The sequence below is a fragment of the Rutidosis leptorrhynchoides genome, chromosome 5 (genome assembly GCF_046630445.1).
Source record: "Rutidosis leptorrhynchoides isolate AG116_Rl617_1_P2 chromosome 5, CSIRO_AGI_Rlap_v1, whole genome shotgun sequence".
Taxonomy (NCBI): Eukaryota; Viridiplantae; Streptophyta; class Magnoliopsida; order Asterales; family Asteraceae; genus Rutidosis; species Rutidosis leptorrhynchoides.
In genome coordinates, this window is record NC_092337.1 from 311,489,153 (window position 1) to 311,511,738 (window position 22,586).

The following is a 22,586-nucleotide window of genomic DNA, read 5'->3' on the forward strand; positions in this document are numbered from 1 at the left end:
ATATCCAGACAAAAAGCCACTTTATTATTATTATTATTATTATTATTATTATTATTATTATTTTATTATTATTATTATTATTATTATTATTATTATTATTATTATTATTATTATTATTATTTTATTTTTTTTTTTATTACACTAAAACATGTGAGCCTTTGTGTCATTCCACACAAATTATTTGTAGTTTCAACAAGTGGTTTCACACTACAAATTTTCATCTCACCCCCCTCAACTATTAAATCCATACAATTCATCACGGAGTTAAAACGTTAATTTAATTTTAAATTAAAATAAAAAAATCAACACCCACCATAAATTTCAACGGGTCTTATCTTCCTACTCACCACGATCTATTTTTCACCGCCACCACCATTAAACTTGAAATAATTTTACGAACAAAACGAGACTAACTACGTTCGAAACGGACACTTTTTCAAAAACGCTAACCACACATACATCTAAAACGGGTCTTAACACATGAGTCATTTTCCCCTCTGTACATACATAACGCTACGTTAAATATGAATATGCAGACAAAAAGCGCCCCGTCGTATCGCACGGGCCGATCGGAACTAGTTTTAATTATTAGCAATAAAAGTAAGAAAAACATAAATTCGAGATAGATAAATTTTGCTCGTGTTTAATGAAATGACAAGAATAACTGAAATGTTAGGGGAGTAGTTAATAGGATTTAATAGTTAAGTTACCACTATACCCTTTTTAATTATATTTAATATTAAAATAGCCCTTAATATTTATAACCATTAATCTAATAAATGGATCGTAAATATCTTTTCTCACAAAAGTTAAAAATGAGAATGTTCTAATCTGAATACTTATATATATATATATATATAATATTAAACAAATTATAATAGCACAAAAAAAAATTAAATGTCACGTAAACATTCCACTTTCAACTCACACCAAACACCCACTCCATTATTACTTCACACAAAAAAAACTCACACGGGATAGTCATCAAAAAAGTGAGGAAAAAAATTAATAATAAAAAAAATCACACCACACACACACCCTCCATTATTGCAAATGGTCTACGGTTGTTGGGGTGAGATAGCAACTATATAATTTACGATAATTGGGTGACCAACCGAGTCAGAAAATAAATATAAGTAGCAAATATGAAATATGAGAAAACCGTTAGGGAATAATCATCAAATTTTTTCAAAAAAATTAATACCAGATTTATGACGTCGTGCTGGAGTCAACATGAAGTCAGCAACGCTATTGTCATTAAACTAACCACGATTAATATGTTATACTCCCTCCGACCAAATGGTATACGATTGTTGGGGTGAGATACCAACTATGTAATTTACGATAATTGGGTGACCAACCAAGTCAGAAAAAAAATATAAGTGGCAAATATGAAATATGAAACAACCGTTAGGGACCAACCATGTAATTTTTTCAAATAATTAATAATAGATTTATGACGTCATGCTGGAGTCAACATGACGTCAGCAATGTTATTGTCAATAAACTAACCACGATTAATATGTTATACTCCCTCCGACCAATTTAATAATCTTATTTTTTTTAGTATATACCGAATTAATTATCCACTTACATTAATATAATTGATAAGACTAATAAGTTAAAGTTCTTTTATGCATTTTCTTTATATATATATATATATATATATATATATATATATATATAATTACTCGTAAGTCAAAAGAATTCTATGTCCATAGAAAAATGGATTTCAATGCTAATTTATGACCGGCAAGAATGAGACCTATAAAGGAAAGTATAAAGTAAATAATAAAAATGTAAAATAAGTAAAAAGTATAATGTAACTATAATATAATATTTTTAAAATATGTGTTTTTGTCTTAGAGCTTTAAAATTAGGACCAAACAAATAGTAATGTGTTACTGTTTATCCATGCAAGATCCTGATATCCGTAAATTATGTATAAAAAGGTAAGTTTGTTAGTTACGGACTTACTTTAAATTTTATTTATTACTAATTTTATGAGCTCGTACGTTACACGACATTTGTACAAATTAGTAGTCTGTAATATTAATATTTATACCTATTATATATATAATTAAGTTACAATAAAAAAAGCCCTTTATTATTAATAACATTTGTATCGGAAAATTAATATTGAATACTAAAGCATAGACTATGAGCCTGTCTATTGTAATCATTATAACTCCAATTGACAAATAATCGATAAAACACTTAACATGAGCCTCTAAAAAGTTGTTCTAAAACCGGCCGTTAAGAATAATATTTTATGTACATCTCTAATTGTAAATGTTATTGGTACGAACTAATTCCCTTATGTCAAAATCTCAAATGAAGCAGAACAGCCATACATCTAAATATTTATAAAGAGGGTTAAAGCCATAAATAAGCCATATACTTTCATTTTTGTCCCAATGTAGGCTATATACCCCAAAAAATACCAATGTAGGTTATATACTCTTAAAAGTTTTATCGATGTACACAAATTTAACAAGTTACCTACTGAACTGGTAAAGTTAATTATTTTAACATTTTTTTGCATTTTATATGGCTACAAATAGGTCATATACTTTCAGTTTTGTTCTGATGTATTCTATATACTTTCATTTTTGTTTCGATGTAGGCTATAAACTTTCAGTTGTGTTTCGATGTATCACCAACGTCATTCTCCATGTAGGATGTCACGTCATCGTTTAGTTGTTTATCCGGTTAATAAGTTTTGTCCGTTCATATTAGTACACTTTATGAAAGTATATAGCCTATATTGATATTTTTTAGGGTACATAGCCTACATTGGGACAAAAATAAAAGTATATGGCCTATTTATGGCTTTAACCCTTATAAAGATTATCAAATAACCATTTTAACTTCAATTGACAAAGATGAGTCCGTACGTTTATATAATATTATACAAATATTATATTAACGTAATTTTTTAAATTTATACGCAAGTTATGGTTAATTTTATATAATATAAAATATCATTCATAAATAATATTATAATGTTAATAAAGAATTAACTAATTTTTAATTTTTATTAATATAAAAAATATTGTATATAGTTTTATAACATTATAAATATTATTATTAATATGGGAAGGACATCTACACCAGTGAAATTTTCATTCTTTTCATATATATATATATATATATATATATATATATATATATATATATATATATATATATATCATTTATTTAATTGATTATTTATGATACAGAGTATTTATATTTATGTTCCCATCCTTTGTATTCAAAGAGGGTGCCAATTGCTTGCCCATTAACGAATAATCTATTTAATGGATATTGTTGTTGAGTAATCTTTAGTTAATTTTTTAATTAACATTTTTTAATTTTAATTTCTAGAGTTTAACCGATAATTCAGTTCAAAATAAATTAAACAAGTTTTATCTATTCACCCCTAAATCATATAAGGTTAAAATGGTAATTTTATATTATTCAGAGTGTTCATTCTGAATTTTTAACAAACAGTGAATTTAAGTTCAGACCCATATGATTCAGAGCTTTTGAACCATTCAAAACTCTAAACCATTCAGTGCTAATTATTATTTCATATTAGAGTCTAATGATGGCAATGGATTGGATATGGATCGGGTGACGTCATATCCATATTCATATCCATTTAGTTTTTGTTCATCCATATCCATATCTATATACATTTAGTTTCAGGTCATCCGTCCATATCCATATCCAGTGGATTAAACGGGTTAATGGATATTCAATGGATATTAAAAAAATGTTATAATATTTTCTAATATGCGATTAAAACGAAAACGTAGTATATAGAAAAAATAAATATAACATGACATTATTAAATTCTATCCATAAAAATGTGTAATCTTTGTCGAAGATATAACAAAATTTCTTAAATTTATTTATAAAACATAGATTATAAAAAATTAAATATGAAATTTGTAAGTTTATTTTGTTACATATATATGTTTTGGTGTAATATATTATAGTTATTATTTTATTATATTATAGGATTGAAATCAAAATGTAAATGTAACTGTAAATGAGCTTCTAATAATAAATATATAAGCATATATCTATATTTTTTGTATTTGTATACGTATTTCGGGTGGTAATGGATATATCCATGGATGAAACTTTTCATCCATGTCCATATCCATATTCATTTAGGTTCATCCATATCCGTATCCACATCCATTTAGGTTCATCCATATCCATCACGAAGCGGATGGATCGGGTGGATATCCATCGGATCGGGTGGCCATTGCCATCCCTATATTAGACCTTATACTTTGTAGTTTTGTCATTTTACCTCTAAATTTAGAAATATAGAGTCAACATATTATTATTATATTAATAGAATACCAAAATACTCTATAAAATTACCTTTTTTCTGCGAAAATATTAATTAATATGTATATATATATATAATAGAACTGAGGTTCCAGTGTAACAACATTGAGCAGATCATAACGATTTGTTGTGAGAGTAATTGGTCACAGACGACCAAAACTCATTTATTCTCACTCTGTTCGTTCTAAACATTATGAACGACTACTGCATAGTGAGCAATAATGAAACTACAATAGAAATGACAAACAAAAAATCATCAAATCTAAGCCTAAAACATACACATAAACCCGAGGCCGTATCCAACCCCGCATCATCACTCTTCAGAAACCACTAATCCAAACCATTCATCGGGCAACCTAAGAACACCCCCGAGGCCTATTTGTCGAAGTCAACCAAGTCAACAACGTCGGCAACAACATCAAGCCCACTAAAGACCCGATGATGGGAAAAATGGAATGAATAACCCACATTAGCAGCAACAAAACAACACTAAATGTATAGTCATACCATATAGGGACCAATCATCTCTACCAAGTTTTCTAAGGACATTTATGAATCCCCGAACCCAAGCAGCCAACAAACAGCGCCGGCAGCAGCTGCCAGCAGCCACTAGCAACACCCGCAGCCACTAAGAAACCGGCAGCAACTGCTCGCCACCACCCAAGGCTGCCAACAGCCACCGACTGCCATCGGTAGTCGCAGGCATCCAGCTACCGGAATCCGCCGGATTTCAACAATAAACACATACAACCACAAACATGCCAGGAACCCACCAACCCCTCCATAAAGCCCAAATTCACCAAAGTACTTGTAGAGTTCCAATGGAACTCGTCGCCTACAACCACCCAGGAAGAAAAAAAGGCGCTGCGATGAACCGTCAAGTTAGAAGCAGCAAACCTCGTCATCCCCAACGAACCGAATCCTAAACCAAGCCCCCAAAACTCAAACAAACCCTGGATCCCGAGCAGCAAGGGCACGGAATCGCTGCCTGGATGCCGTTAAAGTGACCAGAGAATGAATCAGGCCGATTGACGTTGGAGAAATAAATGAAAGAGAAGTTGTACCTTATTACGACAAAAACCAAGTAAAGCCGAACCACCGGCGAGATGCCGGTGGTCGGAAAGGGTACCAACCAGAGATCTAAAAAATAGTTAATGGGTGATCGGTGTCGAAGGGCCAACCAAAAATGATCTAATTACTCTAACTTAGCTTGGGTAAATAGGATTCGTTCCACGGGAAGTAGTGGTTAAAAGCAAGCAATTCTCAGGATTTGGTTTTATAATTAACTAAGAGTACCTAAGTGAATTATTACTTGATACTAACAATGGTGAACTTAAGCAAAGAAGATAAATAACTAAGCAAAGAACGAAACTTGTAAACAATACTTAAAACTCCTTTACTCCTTTTCAATCCCGATTAGACATGCATACATCAAACAAGTCATGTGCTACCAAGTTCTACTCAAATCTCATAGACAAGAACTCTTCAGTTTCCTAAAGTGATTATCTTGTGTACGATTATGACACTTACACACTTGTCTTTATCCATAACTAATTAGCACTAAGGTGGATTAAGCACAATATGTCAAGCAAGAATAATGATCTTGCAATAATCAATAATAATCAACTTGCATTAAATAAAACTTGATCAATTCACAATATTCATAACACAAAAGACTTAAGCATTACAATATTGCAAATCACACAAAACTTGAATGAAATATACATATACTAATTGTTCATGAAATGAATAAAGTGAAGGAGACTAGCCACGCATGTTGGTGATGATGAACATGATGAATTCATGAAGTTGCATGAAGAACACCTCTTTGATCTTGACTTGAATCCTTGATTGTTGATGATGAATGATGAATGATGTTTTTGGGAGTATTTAGGGCTCTAAAAACTGAGATAAATGGTCCCCCATTCGTGGCTTTTAGGGTTACTATTTATAAGAAACAAATAACTTAATCCGCAAGCCAAAAAACCTTAAATTCGGAACTTAAAATGTATCCAGAAATTTGCCCAGCCGCAATTTGCCCTCGGTGGCCGCAAATTGCGGCCTGACCGCAAAAACAGGCCGCAAAAAGGTGCCAATTCTGACCTTGTCAGCATCCAAAGTCCATCAGCCAGCCGCAAATTGTGCCTGGCCACCGCAATTTTCGACTGGACCCATTTTTTCTTTTTTTTTCTCGTTTAAACCCCGTTTTTCGTGTACTTGTCTCGAATCGTCACTTATTATAAAAACCTCATCAACTAGAATTTTAAACCTCAAATAATCGCGTAAACTTCAATTCATAATAACAATATTGATCAGCATTTATGATATGATCAATGGGTGGAGCTCAAAGAAAATGTAGTGGTTGCTCAACTAGAGATCTACAAAATAGTGATGTCTGTTGAAAAAGAAAAAATGAAGGGAATTAAGGTGGTGGTTAAAGGTTTATTTGAAGATGGGGTTGTTAAAGACGAGTAAAGAAAGTTGATTAAAATTCACCGGAGGAAACAAATTAGATCGAAGTAGATGAAATCAATAAGTAAATCGGAAAAGTGAATGAGAGGGTTTATTGGTAGAGAGAGAAAAAAGTTATAGATTCCGTAAAATTATCTAGGAGAACATACTCCATTATTCTTTAAACTTTAAACTTTTAAGATACATATTTAAAATATCTACACCTTAGAGAAGTTAAATAATAACAACATTATAAATAATAACATTTTTAAATTCTATTTTGATTATTGTAATGAATATAAATAAACCATTTGATTACAACATTATTTATAAAACTAATAATTTGTTAGCTCTTATTAGAGTTTCTAACTCCATTATTCTTTAAACTTTTAAAATACATATTTAAAACATCTACATCTTAGAGAAGTTAAATAAAACAACATTTTAAATAAATAACATTTTTAAATTCTATTTTGATTATTGTAATGAATATAAATAAACCATTTGATTACAGCATTGTTTATAAAACTAAGATGTTATTAGCTCTTATTACAGTTTCTAATAACACCTTTTCAGTAAAATATTTCATTCAAAAGTCTCCATATTTCGCCCAAAAGTCTCCATATTTTGTCAAAAGTATTCATTATTGTCCAAAAGCCTTCATATTTTGCCGAAAAAGGTTACAGTGAATGTGAACGTTTTTAAGAAAACATTCACCCCGGTGAAAATACTTCCTGGTTCTGGCACTGATTATTAATATAACTATAACATCTATCGTTATTAATATTAATATAATATAATATGATAATAGAATATAATATTTTAAGTAATGAAATTTTTATATTAAATTAAATTACAAAATCTAATAATCCAATTAATATATGTAAATAACTGATAGACTGACACGTACTGGAATAAAGGAGGAGTTGGCACGTGACAAAATTAATCAGGAGGAGTTGACACATGGGATTATTATCACGCGTTTTATATAATGTATAGATAGATAGATAGATAGGTTTTTCTGCGTAAAAACGATTCGAAGATCTAATAAGTACAACCGATAAAAAGAGAAACTAAACCAACGAAAACAAAACACATAACGTGACATAAAACAAACGGTCCGACTAGGTGAAATAAACTTTGTTAGGAAACTAATCAATCTCTAACGAGCTAATATAGAAACCTAAATATCAATTGCACTAAGTAAGGAACAAATAACCACTTAAACATTAAACACAAACAAAACTATAGGCAACCCACCGGAGTGCCACCGGCAATCGACCGAAGTACTACCGACAAGCAAGGAGGAAAACAAACTCGACTCCAATAGACAACACCACCAGGACCAATCATCCGAGCAAAATCTCAGTACCAGAAAATAAGCCGGAGAAGCAGCTCGGCCAAAAAGAGGTCGGACGGAAAAAAAAAATCACCACCACACCATAAATCGCAATGAAACACAAGTGTGGAAGCCAAAACAACCAACACACATCGTTATCATAAACTAGAATACTTAACGTCATTAGCCACCTGGCCAAGACGAAGTGATGCCAGAAAAAGCCAAACTCCGGCGAAAGAGCTGACCACACCAAAACCCCGAAAAACCTCATTAGGGATTCCGACATGAAAGGGAAAGGCATGCCAGCAGAAGAGAAAAACGTCACCGGGAAATAAAAAACGGCAACGAAGATAAGAGGAAGGAGATCAAGTAAACTTTACCCATCCCACAACGAGAACAACTGTGTAAAGATCACCGTAGCTTCCATACCACCGGAGAAGTCAAATACTGTCGGTAGGAAACAAGAAAAAAGTAAAAAAGAACCCGGTGTGGCCGTCGAACGAATGCACGTCTTGAACTACAAACATGAAGGACGAACGGAGAATGAAAAGAAGATGACGTCGGCAGTTGCAGAGTGAAGGAAAAATAGATCTAGGGTTTTTGTACAGATAGAGAGAAACGGTTTTTTTAGAGTGAAAAATTAATTACTTACTTTAATTATGACTTTGAGTACGTAAACTTCATGGAAATTAATTAAACAACTCATCATGTTCGAGGTTTTAATATCCGTGGTCCGGAGCGGATACAGGGGCAGCTGCCCCTCCAAAACTTCCACTAAATGATTTTGTTGAAAACGTTCAATACCTCAATTGGTCTATATCTACTTCGATCGGTTAAAGTAACGATTTTATTGAACGAAAACATCATACAAGATACGTACATCAAATGCATGCAATTCGTAAACGATACATCATGATACTGTTATCAACTCTTCTGAAAATCTAGGAAGTTGGACCAACGAGTTGACTCGGTTGACTCCTTCCAACCCTGACCATTCAACCGCCGTTTCCTCATTCTTCTCTTCGGTTGATCTGACCGTACCATTTCTCTGCAAAGACGGCTCAGAATTATGTCCCACATCATTTGATTCGTCTGCTAAAGTTGCTGAACAGAAACCTTGTTGTTCACAATCGGATTCAGAATCCATGTTACCATCCAAAAACAAGCAAACGACAGCACAATCATCCATTCTTGATGTCGGATATTTGGTTTTCCATTCACGAGCAGCTGACTCGACTAGCGTTCGTGCTGCTGATGACCGAGTTGAAGATGATGACACTATTTCAATCACTTCTTCATTGCTCAAAACGTCCCAAACCTACGATAGATTTCACTGTAATTAGTTTAATGATCAAAGGTTAAACACAAGTTGCCTTCAGAATATTTCAATAAAAACACCTTTTTATATGCCCTCACCTCTATCTGGTTTAACAAATTAAGCTACAATACTTGACTACTAGGGAACATGTTAAACATGTTGAAAGTCATAGTTTTGTGTTAATACAGATTTTGTATTAATTTTTCTCATTTATTAGAAAACAGTAAAACTTTATATTTTTGTTTATAATATTTATATCTAACAAACTAAATCAATTATAGAACTGAACTATGACACTGGTGTTTGTTGTACCACCGAACCCAAACCCGACCCATTTGTCGAGCAATATAAAATCATTCACTTTGACCTGAACCAGTTTTGACAAGTTAGCAAATTTTGATGTCAATTCATTGTAGACCTGCCATTGAAAAAAAAAAATAGAAAAAAAAAAAAAACCCTTCAGACTCAAAAGTCAGATGTTGACTTTCGTTAGCAAGGGATTTTCCCTTTTGACTCAAAAGTCTGAGTACTATGTAGGGAAAATTATCAACTTGCATTAACTATAGCCATATGTAAGCATTTGTGAAAACAGATAAAATAAAATTTACGAGCGTTGATATCAATTGATCAAATTGTTTGCAATTTATGATTTATAACATCCCGTTTTTCCCGTACATATCGAAAGGTACATACTTAATCATTTGTACGTATGTAACTCGTTGTTTATGAGTAATTGTGTAGATATATATATATATATATATATATATATATATATATATATATATATATATATATATATACTTGTTAATGTGTGCGTAAATAAGTCTTAAAGGAGCTTCGGTTAGTGTTAAGTCTTGTGAGACTTAGATATGAGAGTTAGACGTGTATTGGAAGCTTGAACGAATTAATATTGTGTAAAACGATTTTTGTGTTTAAGATGGTCGAGCTGACCAGATCGTGCCTTAGGCCGCGCCCCGACAAATGGGTCCGCGCCGCGGCAAAGCAAGCAAACCAGGATCAGAAGTTGAGTTAAGAAGGGTCAATTTTTATGTTATATGTCGCGCCGCGACGAAATGGCCGCGCCGCGGCAATTCTGCTGGACATATTCCGAACTTAGATCTTTTTGAGGGGTTTTAAGGGGCAACATAGTAAATTGACATGTGGATCTGATGGGAGCATTAACTCTCCACCACATTCATTTAATTCATTTCTTTTTCTCTTTTCTCTCCATTTTCTCTCCCAAAACTTAAAACCCATTTGAATTATAAGTGAGATTTGAGAGTGAAGGATTGAGGGTTGATCTTTGGAGCGAGATTTAAAGTTGTTCCTTGTGTCTCTAGCTACGCGTTGATAGTCTCGGTAAGTTCTAACTCTAAGTTTTGAGTTTTAATTGGTTAATGACTAGGGTTTTGGGTACTAGAGATTTGTAAGACCCATTTGGTGGTAAAATGGGTGAGTTTGGGTTATGTTGTTGTAATGAAACCGTAATAGCCACAATCTAGGGGTTTTGGCCTTGTGATTTGGAGTTGTAAGTGCCAAATGGTGTTGTTAGTCACTAATGCACTTTAAGATTTATGAAAGAAGTGTAAATGGGAAGTTTGACTTGATTGTGAATCTAAGAAATATAAAATGGGTCAAAATGTACTAGTTGACCTAATTAGATGAAATGGGTATGGATTACCCTAAGTTTTGTGTTAATTGAAGTTAATAGACTTTAATTCACTAGTCTTAGTGATTAAAGTCGAGTCTTGGCCATTTATGGGCGGTTGTGTGTAGTTGAGTCATTTAATGCAAATTGGGTCATTAAATGCTCAAGTGGGAGTATTGTGGTTAATCCCACTAGTTGTGAAATTGAATGTGCACTTAATGATTTAGGTACATTGCGTTGAAGCTCGAAAGTGCTAAATCATCATCCTTGTGACAAGGTGAGTGGAATAATTATATATGCATGTATATGATTTATTTGCTTGTGGGGTATGGGTTAAAGTTCGATGTTGACGATACCATACCCTAGTGTATATTTGTGTTGTTGATGAGGGTTTAAAGTTCGTTGTTGACGATACATCACACGTATGGAATTAAATTCGATGTTGACGATGCCATACGATTATTGTAGTGACGTTGATGAGGGTTTAATGTTCGTTGTTGACGATACCTCATATGTGGGTCTAAAGTTCGGTGTTGACGATACCACATTAATATAGGCGAATGGGATTTAAGTTCGATGTTGACGATACCATTCGTTGGGCTAGCCTTGAGATCTTGAGTACTACGGATGTTGTGAACATCATCGTTATACTTGTGTTTTAGCATATTGTATTGTTGTGATATAAGCTATTGTTATACTAGCCTTGTTATCGTGATACTTAGCGTTATACATGTGAAGGGTATGCTAATTAGGTAACTAGTATGTATGCGGATTTGGTAAGTGTTTGCAAGTAAGTAGGTTATATATATGTATGTATAATTGTTGCACTCACTAAGCCTTGCTTACCCTCTCGTTGTTTACCATTTTATAGGTTCCGGCTTGGACAAGGGTAAGGGCATACGTTTGGACTAGTGGTCTCCCGCTTATGTTGTCGGGGGTGCTTTTGGTGTTAGCTTTTGAAGTTGGCCTAACGTTTTGGGTAGTTTAGCCCCAAACCATGCTCGAGGTCGTTTGGATTATAAACTATCCTTGTAGTGGGTCAAACTTGATTTAAACTTAATTAATGGCTTTCGTGCCTTTTGTAAACATTTAAATTGATGTACGTTTAAATGGAACTTATGGAATGGTTTACATATTTAATTGGCGCATAAATGTGTATTATAAAAAAAAAAAAAATTATCGTATGGAATACGGGTTGGGTTGTTTCAAGTGGTATCAGAGCATGGTCTAAGGGATTTAGGCGACTTGAGATAGGTGCCTAGACTTGGGCTTTATTGTGTGAGCGCTTTATGCGGGACTTGTAGGACTTTGGGTCTAATCGGGAATTGTTGGTGCTTTGGTTTATGTGAACTAACCTTGTGCTAATTGTTTTGTGTTGTGTTTAGCAATCATCAAGCAAGACGGACGTTGTACTAGCGAGTTAATGCGACGTGTTCGCGTAACAACGATTAGCTACCGTTGTTACGGGTGCAAATCGTGTCAAACAAGTAATGTACGACGATTGTCGAGCGAGATGGAGTAGTGTGGTGTACATGTATATACTTACATGTTATGTCTTTTCGTTCTTTGTTTAATCCTTTCCGTTTTATAGAATGAAGACGAGAAACGGACACGATAATGATAACGGTGGTACGAGTGAGGATGTTGAACTCACGGCCAAGGTTGAGGCCATCTTTAAAAAGTTAAAGAATGATTTTCTTGACGATGTCCGGAAGGTCTTCCAAGAGTCGGTCGATGGACAAGTGACCGAAATGATCAACGATCGAATGAAAGCCGCAATAGAGGAGGCTTTAGAGGCTAGAAACATTTATCCTCGAGGCGAAGGGGGTGAAGGTAATGGTGGGGGTGGAAGGTGGGACTTCCACTACAAGAATTTCAAGGATACTCAACCTCCGATGTTTAATGGGGTGAGGGATCTATTGAAAAGCACTTGTTGGATTTCCGATATCGAGGGAGCTTTCCGTACCGCGGAATGTCCTTCCGAGAAGAAGACGAGATATGGGTCTAGCATGTTACGTGAAGAAGGCAAGTTGTGGTGGGACGATAAAATCAATTTGTATGGTGAAGAGGAATGCATGAGCTTGACATGGGAGGAGTTTAAGAAGGAATTCTTCCAAGAATACCGAACTTACTTCCGACCTTGATAGAATCCGGGACGAGTTGCATCATTTGCAACAATGTTCGATGGACTTGGTTACTCTCAATTCTACCTTTTTGGCAAAGACTCGCTTTTGCCCGGAATATGTTGGTGACGATCACAAGCTAATGAAAGATTTCTATCGTACCTTGAACGATGAGTTAAAGGGTAAGATTAGTCGGGGAATGTCTAAGACTTTTGAAGAGCTATTCGAGTTGGCTCTGGGTTTTGAACCGGAGGTTCCGAGGAAGAGTGATTTCACTTTTTCAAAAAGAAAGTTTGAAGGTTCGAGTTATTCGAATTTTTCAAATAAAAAGAACAAGAACAAAAAGGGTTCTGAAAGTGTGAATAGTGTGAAGAAGGGCGCTACCGGTGGTTTTGGGAACTTTGTCCCTACTTGCTACAATTGTGGGGTACGTGGACATATGGCTCGAGATTGCCCGAAGCCAAATTCAACAAACAAGCTCACTTGTTTTAATTGCAACAAAGAAGGACACCGAAAGTCAGAGTGTCCCGATTTGAACAACGATAATGTTAAAAGGCTAGAGAAGGCGGCGGGTACGGCTCGAGGTCGAAACTATTTGATGACCAATGATGAAGCCAAACAATCGAACGAAGTTGTCTCAGGTACTTTCATGGTTAATTCTAATCCGGCAAGGATTCTTTTTGATAGCGGTGCAAATTTGTCGTCTGTGTCTCCAAAATTTGTGCCTAAACTTGATAGACCGTTAGCTAAGTTAAGTCGTCCGGTAGAAGTCGAAATAGCGGACAGCAAGACGGTGCTAGTGGTTGATGTGTGTAAGAATTGTGATGTCGTCTTTGGTGCCGAAAACTTTAAAATTGATCTCATCCCTATGACTTTGGGCGATTTTGATATCGTTGTTGGTATGGATTGGCTCGATCGAAATAGAGCCGATATTGCATGCCATGAAAAGTTTATACGTGTGAAGACCCCAAGTGGGGGAGAGTTGATTATTCATGGCGATAGACGAAGAAGACTTGTGCCGATATGTTTTTTTGCACGGGCACGTCGTTTTCTTGTTAGTGGTGGCATGGCTTTTCTTGCCCATGTTGTTGATACTCGTGATGAGCCACCACCCATTCGTGAAATTCCGGTGGCTAGTGAATTCGAAGACGTTTTTCCGGACGAGTTACCGGGTGTTCCGGCGGAAAGACAAGTTGAATTTCGCATTGAGTTGGTTCCAGGAGCTACTCCCATTGCTAAAACTCCTTATCGTTTAGCACCAACGGAAATGCAAGAGTTGTTAAATCAAACCCAAGAGTTGCTTGAGAAGGGTTTTATTCGACAGAGTGCTTCGGCATGGGGCGCTCCGGTTTTATTCGTGAAAAAGAAGGATGGTAGTATGCGGATGTGCATCAATTACCGGGAGTTGAATAAAGTGACGATCAAGAATCGTTATCCATTGCCTCGGATTGACGATTTGTTTGACCAACTTCAAGGTGCGACGTACTTCTCAAAGATTGACCTACGGCCCGGCTATCACCAAATGCGGGTCCGTGAGGAAGATATTGAGAAGACGGCTTTTCGAACGCGTTATGGGCATTTTGAGTTCGTAGTTATGCCTTTTGGTCTTACGAATGCACCGGCGGCATTCATGGATCTTATGAACCGAGTGTGCCAACCTATGTTGGACAAGTCGGTGATTGTGTTCATTGACGACATATTAGTCTACTCGAAAAGTATGAACGAGCATGAACGTCATTTGCGTGAAGTATTGAAGACGTCATATTAGTCTACATGAAAGGAGAAGTTGTATGCTAAGTTCTCCAAATGTGAATTTTGGCTAAGGGAAGTTCAATTCCTTGGTCACATTGTGAACAAAGACGGTATTCAAGTAGATCCGGGAAAGATAGAGACGGTGAAGAGTTGGAGACAACCGACTACGCCTACGGAGGTCCGAAGTTTTCTCGGATTGGCCGGTTATTATCGTCGGTTTATCCAAGACTTATCTAAGATCGCTTCTTCGTTGACGAAATTGACAAGGAAGAATGCGAGATTTAATTGGGAGAACGAGCAAGAAATTGCTTTTCAATTGTTAAAGGAGAAGTTGTGTCAAGCTCCGGTGTTAGTTTTGCCGGAAGGGGTGGAAGACATGACTGTTTATTGTGATGCCTCGTTAAATGGACTCGGATGTGTTCTAATGCAAAGAGGTAATGTCATCGCTTATGCCTCTCGACAATTAAAGGAACACGAGACGAGATATCCGACTCATGATCTTGAGTTGGCGGCGGTTGTGCATGCGTTGAAAATTTGGCGCCATTACTTGTATGGTGTCAAGTGTACGATTTATTCGAATCATAAGAGTTTGAAACATCTCTTTAATCAACGAGATTTGAATTATCGTCAACGTAGGTGGATGGATGTGGTAAAAGACTATGATTGTGAGATACTTTATCATCCGGGCAAGGCGAATGTGGTCGCGGATGCGTTAAGTCGGAAGAGTCATCACCCGGCGTTACGATTGGGATTGTTACGTATGATTATTACTAACGATTTTCTTGAAAAACTCGGCGTGATTCAAATAGAGGCTTACGTTCACAACAAGCATGCGGAACGAATTGTGGGACAATCGGAGTTCATTACTATGGGCTCGCGGGGTTTGTTGTCTTTCCAAGGAAGAGTGTGGGTGCCTAAGATGGGAGATTATCGACAAGTGCTACTAGATGAAGCACATAAGTCAAAGTATTCCATTCATCCGGGCGCAACGAAAATGTATCTTGACTTAAAGAAAGATTATTGGTGGCCGGGCATGAAACGTGATGTTGTGAAGTATGTTGAGCAATGCGTCACGTGTTTGCAAGTTAAGGCCGAGCACCAAAAGCCGTATGGATTTCATTACAAAGTTACCTAAAACGGCGAGAACCCAGTTTGATTCGATTTGGGTTATAGTTGATCGACTGACGAAGAGTGCTTTGTTTCTTCCCATTAAGGAAGCGATATCGTCGGAGACCTTGGCTAAGTTGTTTATCAAGGAAGTCATCTCTCGACACGGTGTTCCTATATCGATTGTTTCGGATCGAGATACTCGTTTTACATCTCGATTTTGGGAAAAGTTTCATGAGGATATGGGTACACAATTGAAATTGAGAACGGCGTATCATCCTCAAACGGACGGTCAAACCGAACGTACGAATCAAACTTTGGAAGATATGTTACGTGCATGCATTATCGATTTTGGTGGTAGTTGGGACGAGCACTTACCTTTGGTGGAATTCTCGTACAATAATAGTTATCATGCTAGTATTGGGATGCCACCTTATGAGATGCTTTATGGGCGTAGGTGTCGAACCCCGATTTGTTGGGGTGAAGTGGGACAAAAGGAAATCGGGAGTACCGATTTGGTTTTAGAGACGAATAGCAAGATTGATGTGATTCGAGAGCATTTGAAAAAGGCTCAAGATAGGCAAAAATCTTATGCCGATAAACGTAGACGAACGATCGAATTTCAAGAAGGTGACATGGTGATGCTCAAAGTTTCGCCATGGAAGGGTATTATTCGGTTTCGGAAACGAGGAAAGTTAGCTCCTCGGTTTATTGGACCATTTAAGGTTTTAGCTCGTGTTGGTGAAGTCGCGTATCGTTTGGAATTACCCGAAGAGCTTGCGGGGATCCATAATACATTTCATGTTTTCCATCTCCGTAAGTGTCTTGCGGATGATTCATCTTGGGTGCCATTAGACGAGATTGAGCTAAATAATAAGTTAGAGTATATCGAGGAACCGATTGCCATACTTGATGAGAAGGTCAAAAGGTTGAGACATAAAGAGGTTAGGACTTTTAAAGTTCAATGGCGTCGTAGTAAGGGTTCCGAGTTTACTTGGGAGCCCGAAGAGTTTGTGTTGGTTTATCTTCCTTCTTGTCATGCGGCTTGGATCGCGAGGACGCGCTCTGATTCAAGTGGGGGAGAGTTGTAACATCCCGTTTTTCCCGTACATATCGAAAGGTACATACTTAATCATTTGTACGTATGTAACTCGTTGTTTATGCGTAATTGTGTAGATAAGTCTTAAAGGAGCTTCGGTTAGTGTTAAGTCTTGTGAGACTTAGATATGAGAGTTAGACGTGTATTGGAAGCTTGAACGAATTAATGTTGTGTAAAACGATTTTTGTGTTTAAGATGGTCGAGCTGACCAGATCGTGCCTTAGGCCGCGCCGCGACAAATGGGTCCACGCCGCGGCAAAGCAAGCAAACCAGGATTAGAAGTTGAGTTAAGAAGGGTCAATTTTTATGTTATATGTCGCGCCGCGACGAAATGGCCGCGCCGCGGCAATTCTGCTGGACAGATTCCGAACTTAGATCTTTTTGAGGGGTTTTAAGGGGCAAAATAGTAAATTGACATGTAGATCTGATGGGAGCATTAACTCTCCACGACATTCATTTAATTCATTTCTTTTTCTCTTTTCTCTCCATTTTCTCTCCCAAAACTTAAAACCCATTTGAATTATAAGTGAGATTTGAGAGTGAAGGATTGAGGGTTGATCTTTGGAGCGAGATTTAAAGTTGTTCCTTGTGTCTCTAGCTACGCGTTGATAGTCTCGGTAAGTTCTAACTCTAAGTTTTGAGTTTTAATTGGTTAATGACTAGGGTTTTGGGTACTAGAGATTTGTAAGACCCATTTGGTGGTAAAATGGGTGAGTTTGGGTTATGTTGTTGTAATGAAACCCTAATAGCCACAATCTAGGGGTTTTGGCCTTGTGATTTGGAGTTGTAAGTGCCAAATGGTGTTGTTAGTCACTAATGCACTTTAAGATTTATGAAAGAAGTGTAAATGGGTAATTTTGACATGATTGTGAATCTAAGAAATATAAAATGGGTCAAAATGTACTAGTTGACCTAATTAGATGAAATGGGTATGGATTACCCTAAGTTTTGTGTTAATTGAAGTTAATAGACTTTAATTCACTAGTCTTAGTGATTAAAGTCGAGTCTTGGCCATTTATGGGCGGTTGTGTGTAGTTGAGTCATTTAATGCAAATTGGGTCATTAAATGCTCAAGTGGGAGTATTGTGGTTAATCCCACTAGTTGTGAAATTGAATGTGCACTTAATGATTTAGGTACATTGCGTTGAAGCTCGGAAGTGCTAAATCATCATCCTTGTGACAAGGTGAGTGGAATAATTATATATGCATGTATATGATTTATTTGCTTGTGGGGTATGGGTTAAAGTTCGATGTTGACGATACCATACCCTAGTGTATATTTGTGTTGTTGATGAGGGTTTAAAGTTCGTTGTTGACGATACCTCAAACGTATGGAATTAAAGTTCGATGTTGACGATGACATACGATTATTGTAGTGACGTTGATGAGGGTTTAAAGTTCGTTGTTGATGATACCTCATATGTGGGTTTAAAGTTCGGTGTTGACGATACCACATTAATATAGGCGAATGGGATTTAAGTTCGATGTTGACGATACCATTCGTTGGGCTAGCCTTGAGATCTTGAGTACTACGGATGTTGTGAACATCATCGTTATACTTGTGTTTTAGCATATTGTATTGTTGTGATATAAGCTATTGTTATACTAGCCTTGTTATCGTGATACTTAGCGTTATACATGTGAAGGGTATGCTAATTAGGTAACTAGTATGTATGCGGATTTGGTAAGTGTTTGCAAGTAAGTAGGTTATATATATGTATGTATAATTGTTGCACTCACTAAGCCTTGCTTACCCTCTCGTTGTTTACCATTTTATAGGTCCCGGCTTGGACAAGGGTAAGGGCATACGTTTGGACTAGTGGTCTCCCGCTTATGTTGTCGGGGGTGCTTTTGGTGTTAGCTTTTGAAGTTGGCCTAACGTTTTGGGTAGTTTAGCCCCAAACCATGCTCGAGGTCGTTTGGATTATAAACTATCCTTGTAGTGGGTCAAATTTGATTTAAACTTAATTAATGGCTTTCGTGCCTTTTGTAAACATTTAAATTGATGTACGTTTAAATGGAACTTATGGAATGGTTTACATATTTAATTGGCGCATAAATGTGTATTATAAAAAAAAAATATTATTGTATGGAATACGGGTTGGGTTGTTTTATGATTTAATAAGGATGGATGAGTGGGAAACAAAAAGTCAGGACCGGACAAAGACAAATGAATAATAAATTAAATAACTTGATATTATAGTTGGATAATAGCTTATTGGAGTATATTAACTTGATATTAACTTGTTATTTTAGCAAGACGGCACAATAAAAACCAGAAAAAAGGCATGAAGTATAATGTCAAGAAAAAGAGCATGACTAGATCATCAAATTAATAAGTATTAACTATTTTTAGGTATGAAAAAAATAAAAAGACTTACCCCATCTGAAGCAAGAACGATGAAGTTATCGCTTTCGGTGAGAACCCTATGGGAAAATTCAGGAGTAGATATAACTCCGTATTCCTTCAAGCAAAAATCTCCAAATGCTCGGGCCATCGCTAGCCCTGGTGCATCATCGAAAGGTAACCAAACTCTTGACACTTCGGGTTCATCTTGCAGTGCGAAAACTCGACCTTTACAACGTTTTATTCTTTCAGCCTCTCCTATCACATCACAATACACAATACTATAAATTAATATGGTCAATTTATTTTGTGTTGATAAAGGGCAAATGAGTAATTTAGCGTGGAAAAATACAAAATGGGATTACTTGGTAAGTCTGGTTTCAGATCAACGGTCAACTGAATTGCTACAAGTGAATTTTTGCTATCGTTAGACGCCATGATGGCCCGTGAATCACCAATGCTTCCAACGAAAAGATTTAATCCCTTAAAATCAAAGTTTTACAATAGACTAAGTTAAATTACACTAAAATTAAAAGTTACGTATGTCAGGTTTTGTGTTTATATGTAGGATTATTCTAACGACAATCTCAAGGGTTGTCGTTAAGGTGCAAAATACACTCGTACTTATTAATAACTGTCATGTAAAAGTCAACATTAACCAGTCTGTACAAATGCACCTTAATGACAACCTAAAGGTTATTGTTAAAAAAATCCATATATATTACTATATTACTATATATAATAATGTAAAAAAATACCTGTTTTACAAGGGTGACAGCAGTGCTACCACTACAAAAGCAATCCAAACTAGGATCAAACCTCAACTCTTTATCCATCGATTTATACGACTTCAAAAACGCGTCTTTATACAACAATTCTACATTTTCATTTATTCCGACCTCATACTCGGCTCCATCTGATCCACAATCCCGACCACAACAAACCGCACCATTTGACTTTTCTTTCTTTGACTCGCGAGAATCAAGAAAAGAAAATAACTTCGATGGTAACGTGTCACGGACTTTAAGAGCAACAAGGTGACCATACGGTCCATGGCCATCAAAAACTCCACAAAAAGTGACATCATCTTCCATGAAATCCTGCATTGATTCACAATCAGCCATAAAATAAATAAATAAATATATAAATAAATAAAAAATCATAAGCAAATCATCCGTTTTTTTAAGAGAACTTACTTCCCACACAAGCATTGCATCTTGATTTATGCCTTTACGCCCTTGTTGAGTATATATGCAAGAACTACGGCTTTTCCCATTTGTAAAAATCCGGTTTTGTATTGACGAAATATTTTGTAACGCACTCACGTGGTTCGAAAACGTTCGTTTTGTTCTTTTTTGTCCACCACTCATAACGATTTCAACGCACGATGATTGTGAAACGGTCTCTCCGTCGCTCATACTACTACAAGAACTCATACTACTTGTTGAGACACAACACCCCATTTTCGGTTGACCATATACGAAGAAAATGCAAAGATTGAAGAAGATCCAGTATCAAAAGTCAACAGATGATAAGACCATCTATGAAATAGTAGAAATGGAAATTTCAGTTAGAAGATAGACAACTTGTTATAGACATAAATCGAACTTAATAGAACAAGTGGGAACTTTTTCATTTAATATATCTAATAAATATATATATTGCCGTTCAAAAAATATATATAGATATATAATAAATGTAAGTAGAGGTTGGTTAAAGAATCATGTGAAATTGTCAAGAGATAGACAGATAGTTAAAGATATTGTCAACTGTATGTTCTTAAATACAAACACATTAAACAAGTGAAGATTAATATTTATGTTGGCATAATTGAAGCCGGTTTGATTCAAAACATGACAAAAAAGATTCTTCTTGAATTGATCAATAAGAAAAATTAACTTGTAATTTTTATAGTAAGAAAAATTACAATGATGACGTGACAGAAGGCTTTTAGTTGTGTTTGCTTGGAAAAATGATTGATTTTTATCATGCCAATTGAAACTTACAAAATAAAAAAAGTAAAAATAAAAATTCTTTCTGTAAATTATAATTGAGTAAATAAATCATTCCCATCTTACCTTTAATCTCTTTTAATCCTTTAGAAGATTGAAAAAAACAAAAAATAACACTTGGATTACACTAAATTTATGCATAAAAGTGAAGAAAATCAAGATTCTTAGTTCAATTTCAGTAAATCCTACATCTACATCAACATATATCTACAGTCAAAAAGTGGTAACCTCAGTCAAATGGTGTAAAACACATATTTTTTAGTCTTCATGAAATTCCAAAGAAAATGGGAAACTTACTAACTAGGTAATTGATTTTTATTTTTTTTACCTACTCTGTTTCCTACAAGTATAGATGGTAGCAAAAGAGTGCCCATCACACAAGACCAACTTTTCAGAGAGCTAATCTTTAAATTCAAGCAGAAATGTAAGTAGCAAACACATTTCTTATAATACACTCAATGAGCATCTCCAATTAACAACACAACTCCATCAAACAAATGCAAATGCCCAGAACATATAAAAAAAACTAACTCAAAAGATTAATAAGAATCATTATAAATTCCTAATTTTATGAACTTGTAACAAGCGTAGCAAAAATTATAACAGAAACCCAGTAAAAAAGATTGAATCTTGAAGAGAAAAGTTGTTACCTTATAGTGATAATTGATCTGGTAATTGTAGAATAGACGTTATAGAGTTAAAGCATTGTTTTGTTTGGTTTGGTTTGGTGGCATTCAAGTGCAAACACGGGATGAGTGAGGAGAGATTGAATTAAAGGGCTATTTTGTTCAAAAAGGTAAAAGGGGGGACAGAATACTACTAGTGTATTTAGTTGGGACTTGTTCTATTCCGACTTGTAAAAAGTTATTTTAATTCGAGCTTCTATTATATTATATTATATATTATACTACCTCCGTCTCACTACAAATGTCCACTTATGTATGCATAGGATGAGTGCGAGTGGGGTAGAGTGATCCTTGGACGTTCGGGTTCACTTTACATGTGCGTGAGATGATGGACTCTATGAGTTTTCAGTCCAC

General features: G+C 35.5%; 1 protein-coding gene across 1 annotated transcript; it reads right to left on the reverse strand.

Moving 5' to 3' along the window:
* Nucleotides 1–8,877: 8,877 nt before the first annotated feature.
* On the reverse strand, nucleotides 8,878–22,271 carry LOC139846920 (probable protein phosphatase 2C 52). The gene is made up of 6 exons (XM_071836500.1): nucleotides 22,197–22,271; nucleotides 20,731–21,075; nucleotides 20,293–20,634; nucleotides 19,900–20,017; nucleotides 19,569–19,792; nucleotides 8,878–9,458 (listed from the first exon to the last, which is right to left on the reverse strand). Exons 2-6 carry the CDS (start codon nucleotides 20,995–20,997, stop codon nucleotides 9,051–9,053), a joined length of 1,359 nt encoding a protein of 452 aa, XP_071692601.1. The 5' UTR covers nucleotides 20,998–21,075; nucleotides 22,197–22,271; the 3' UTR covers nucleotides 8,878–9,050.
* Between the last annotated feature and the right edge of the window lie 315 nt (nucleotides 22,272–22,586).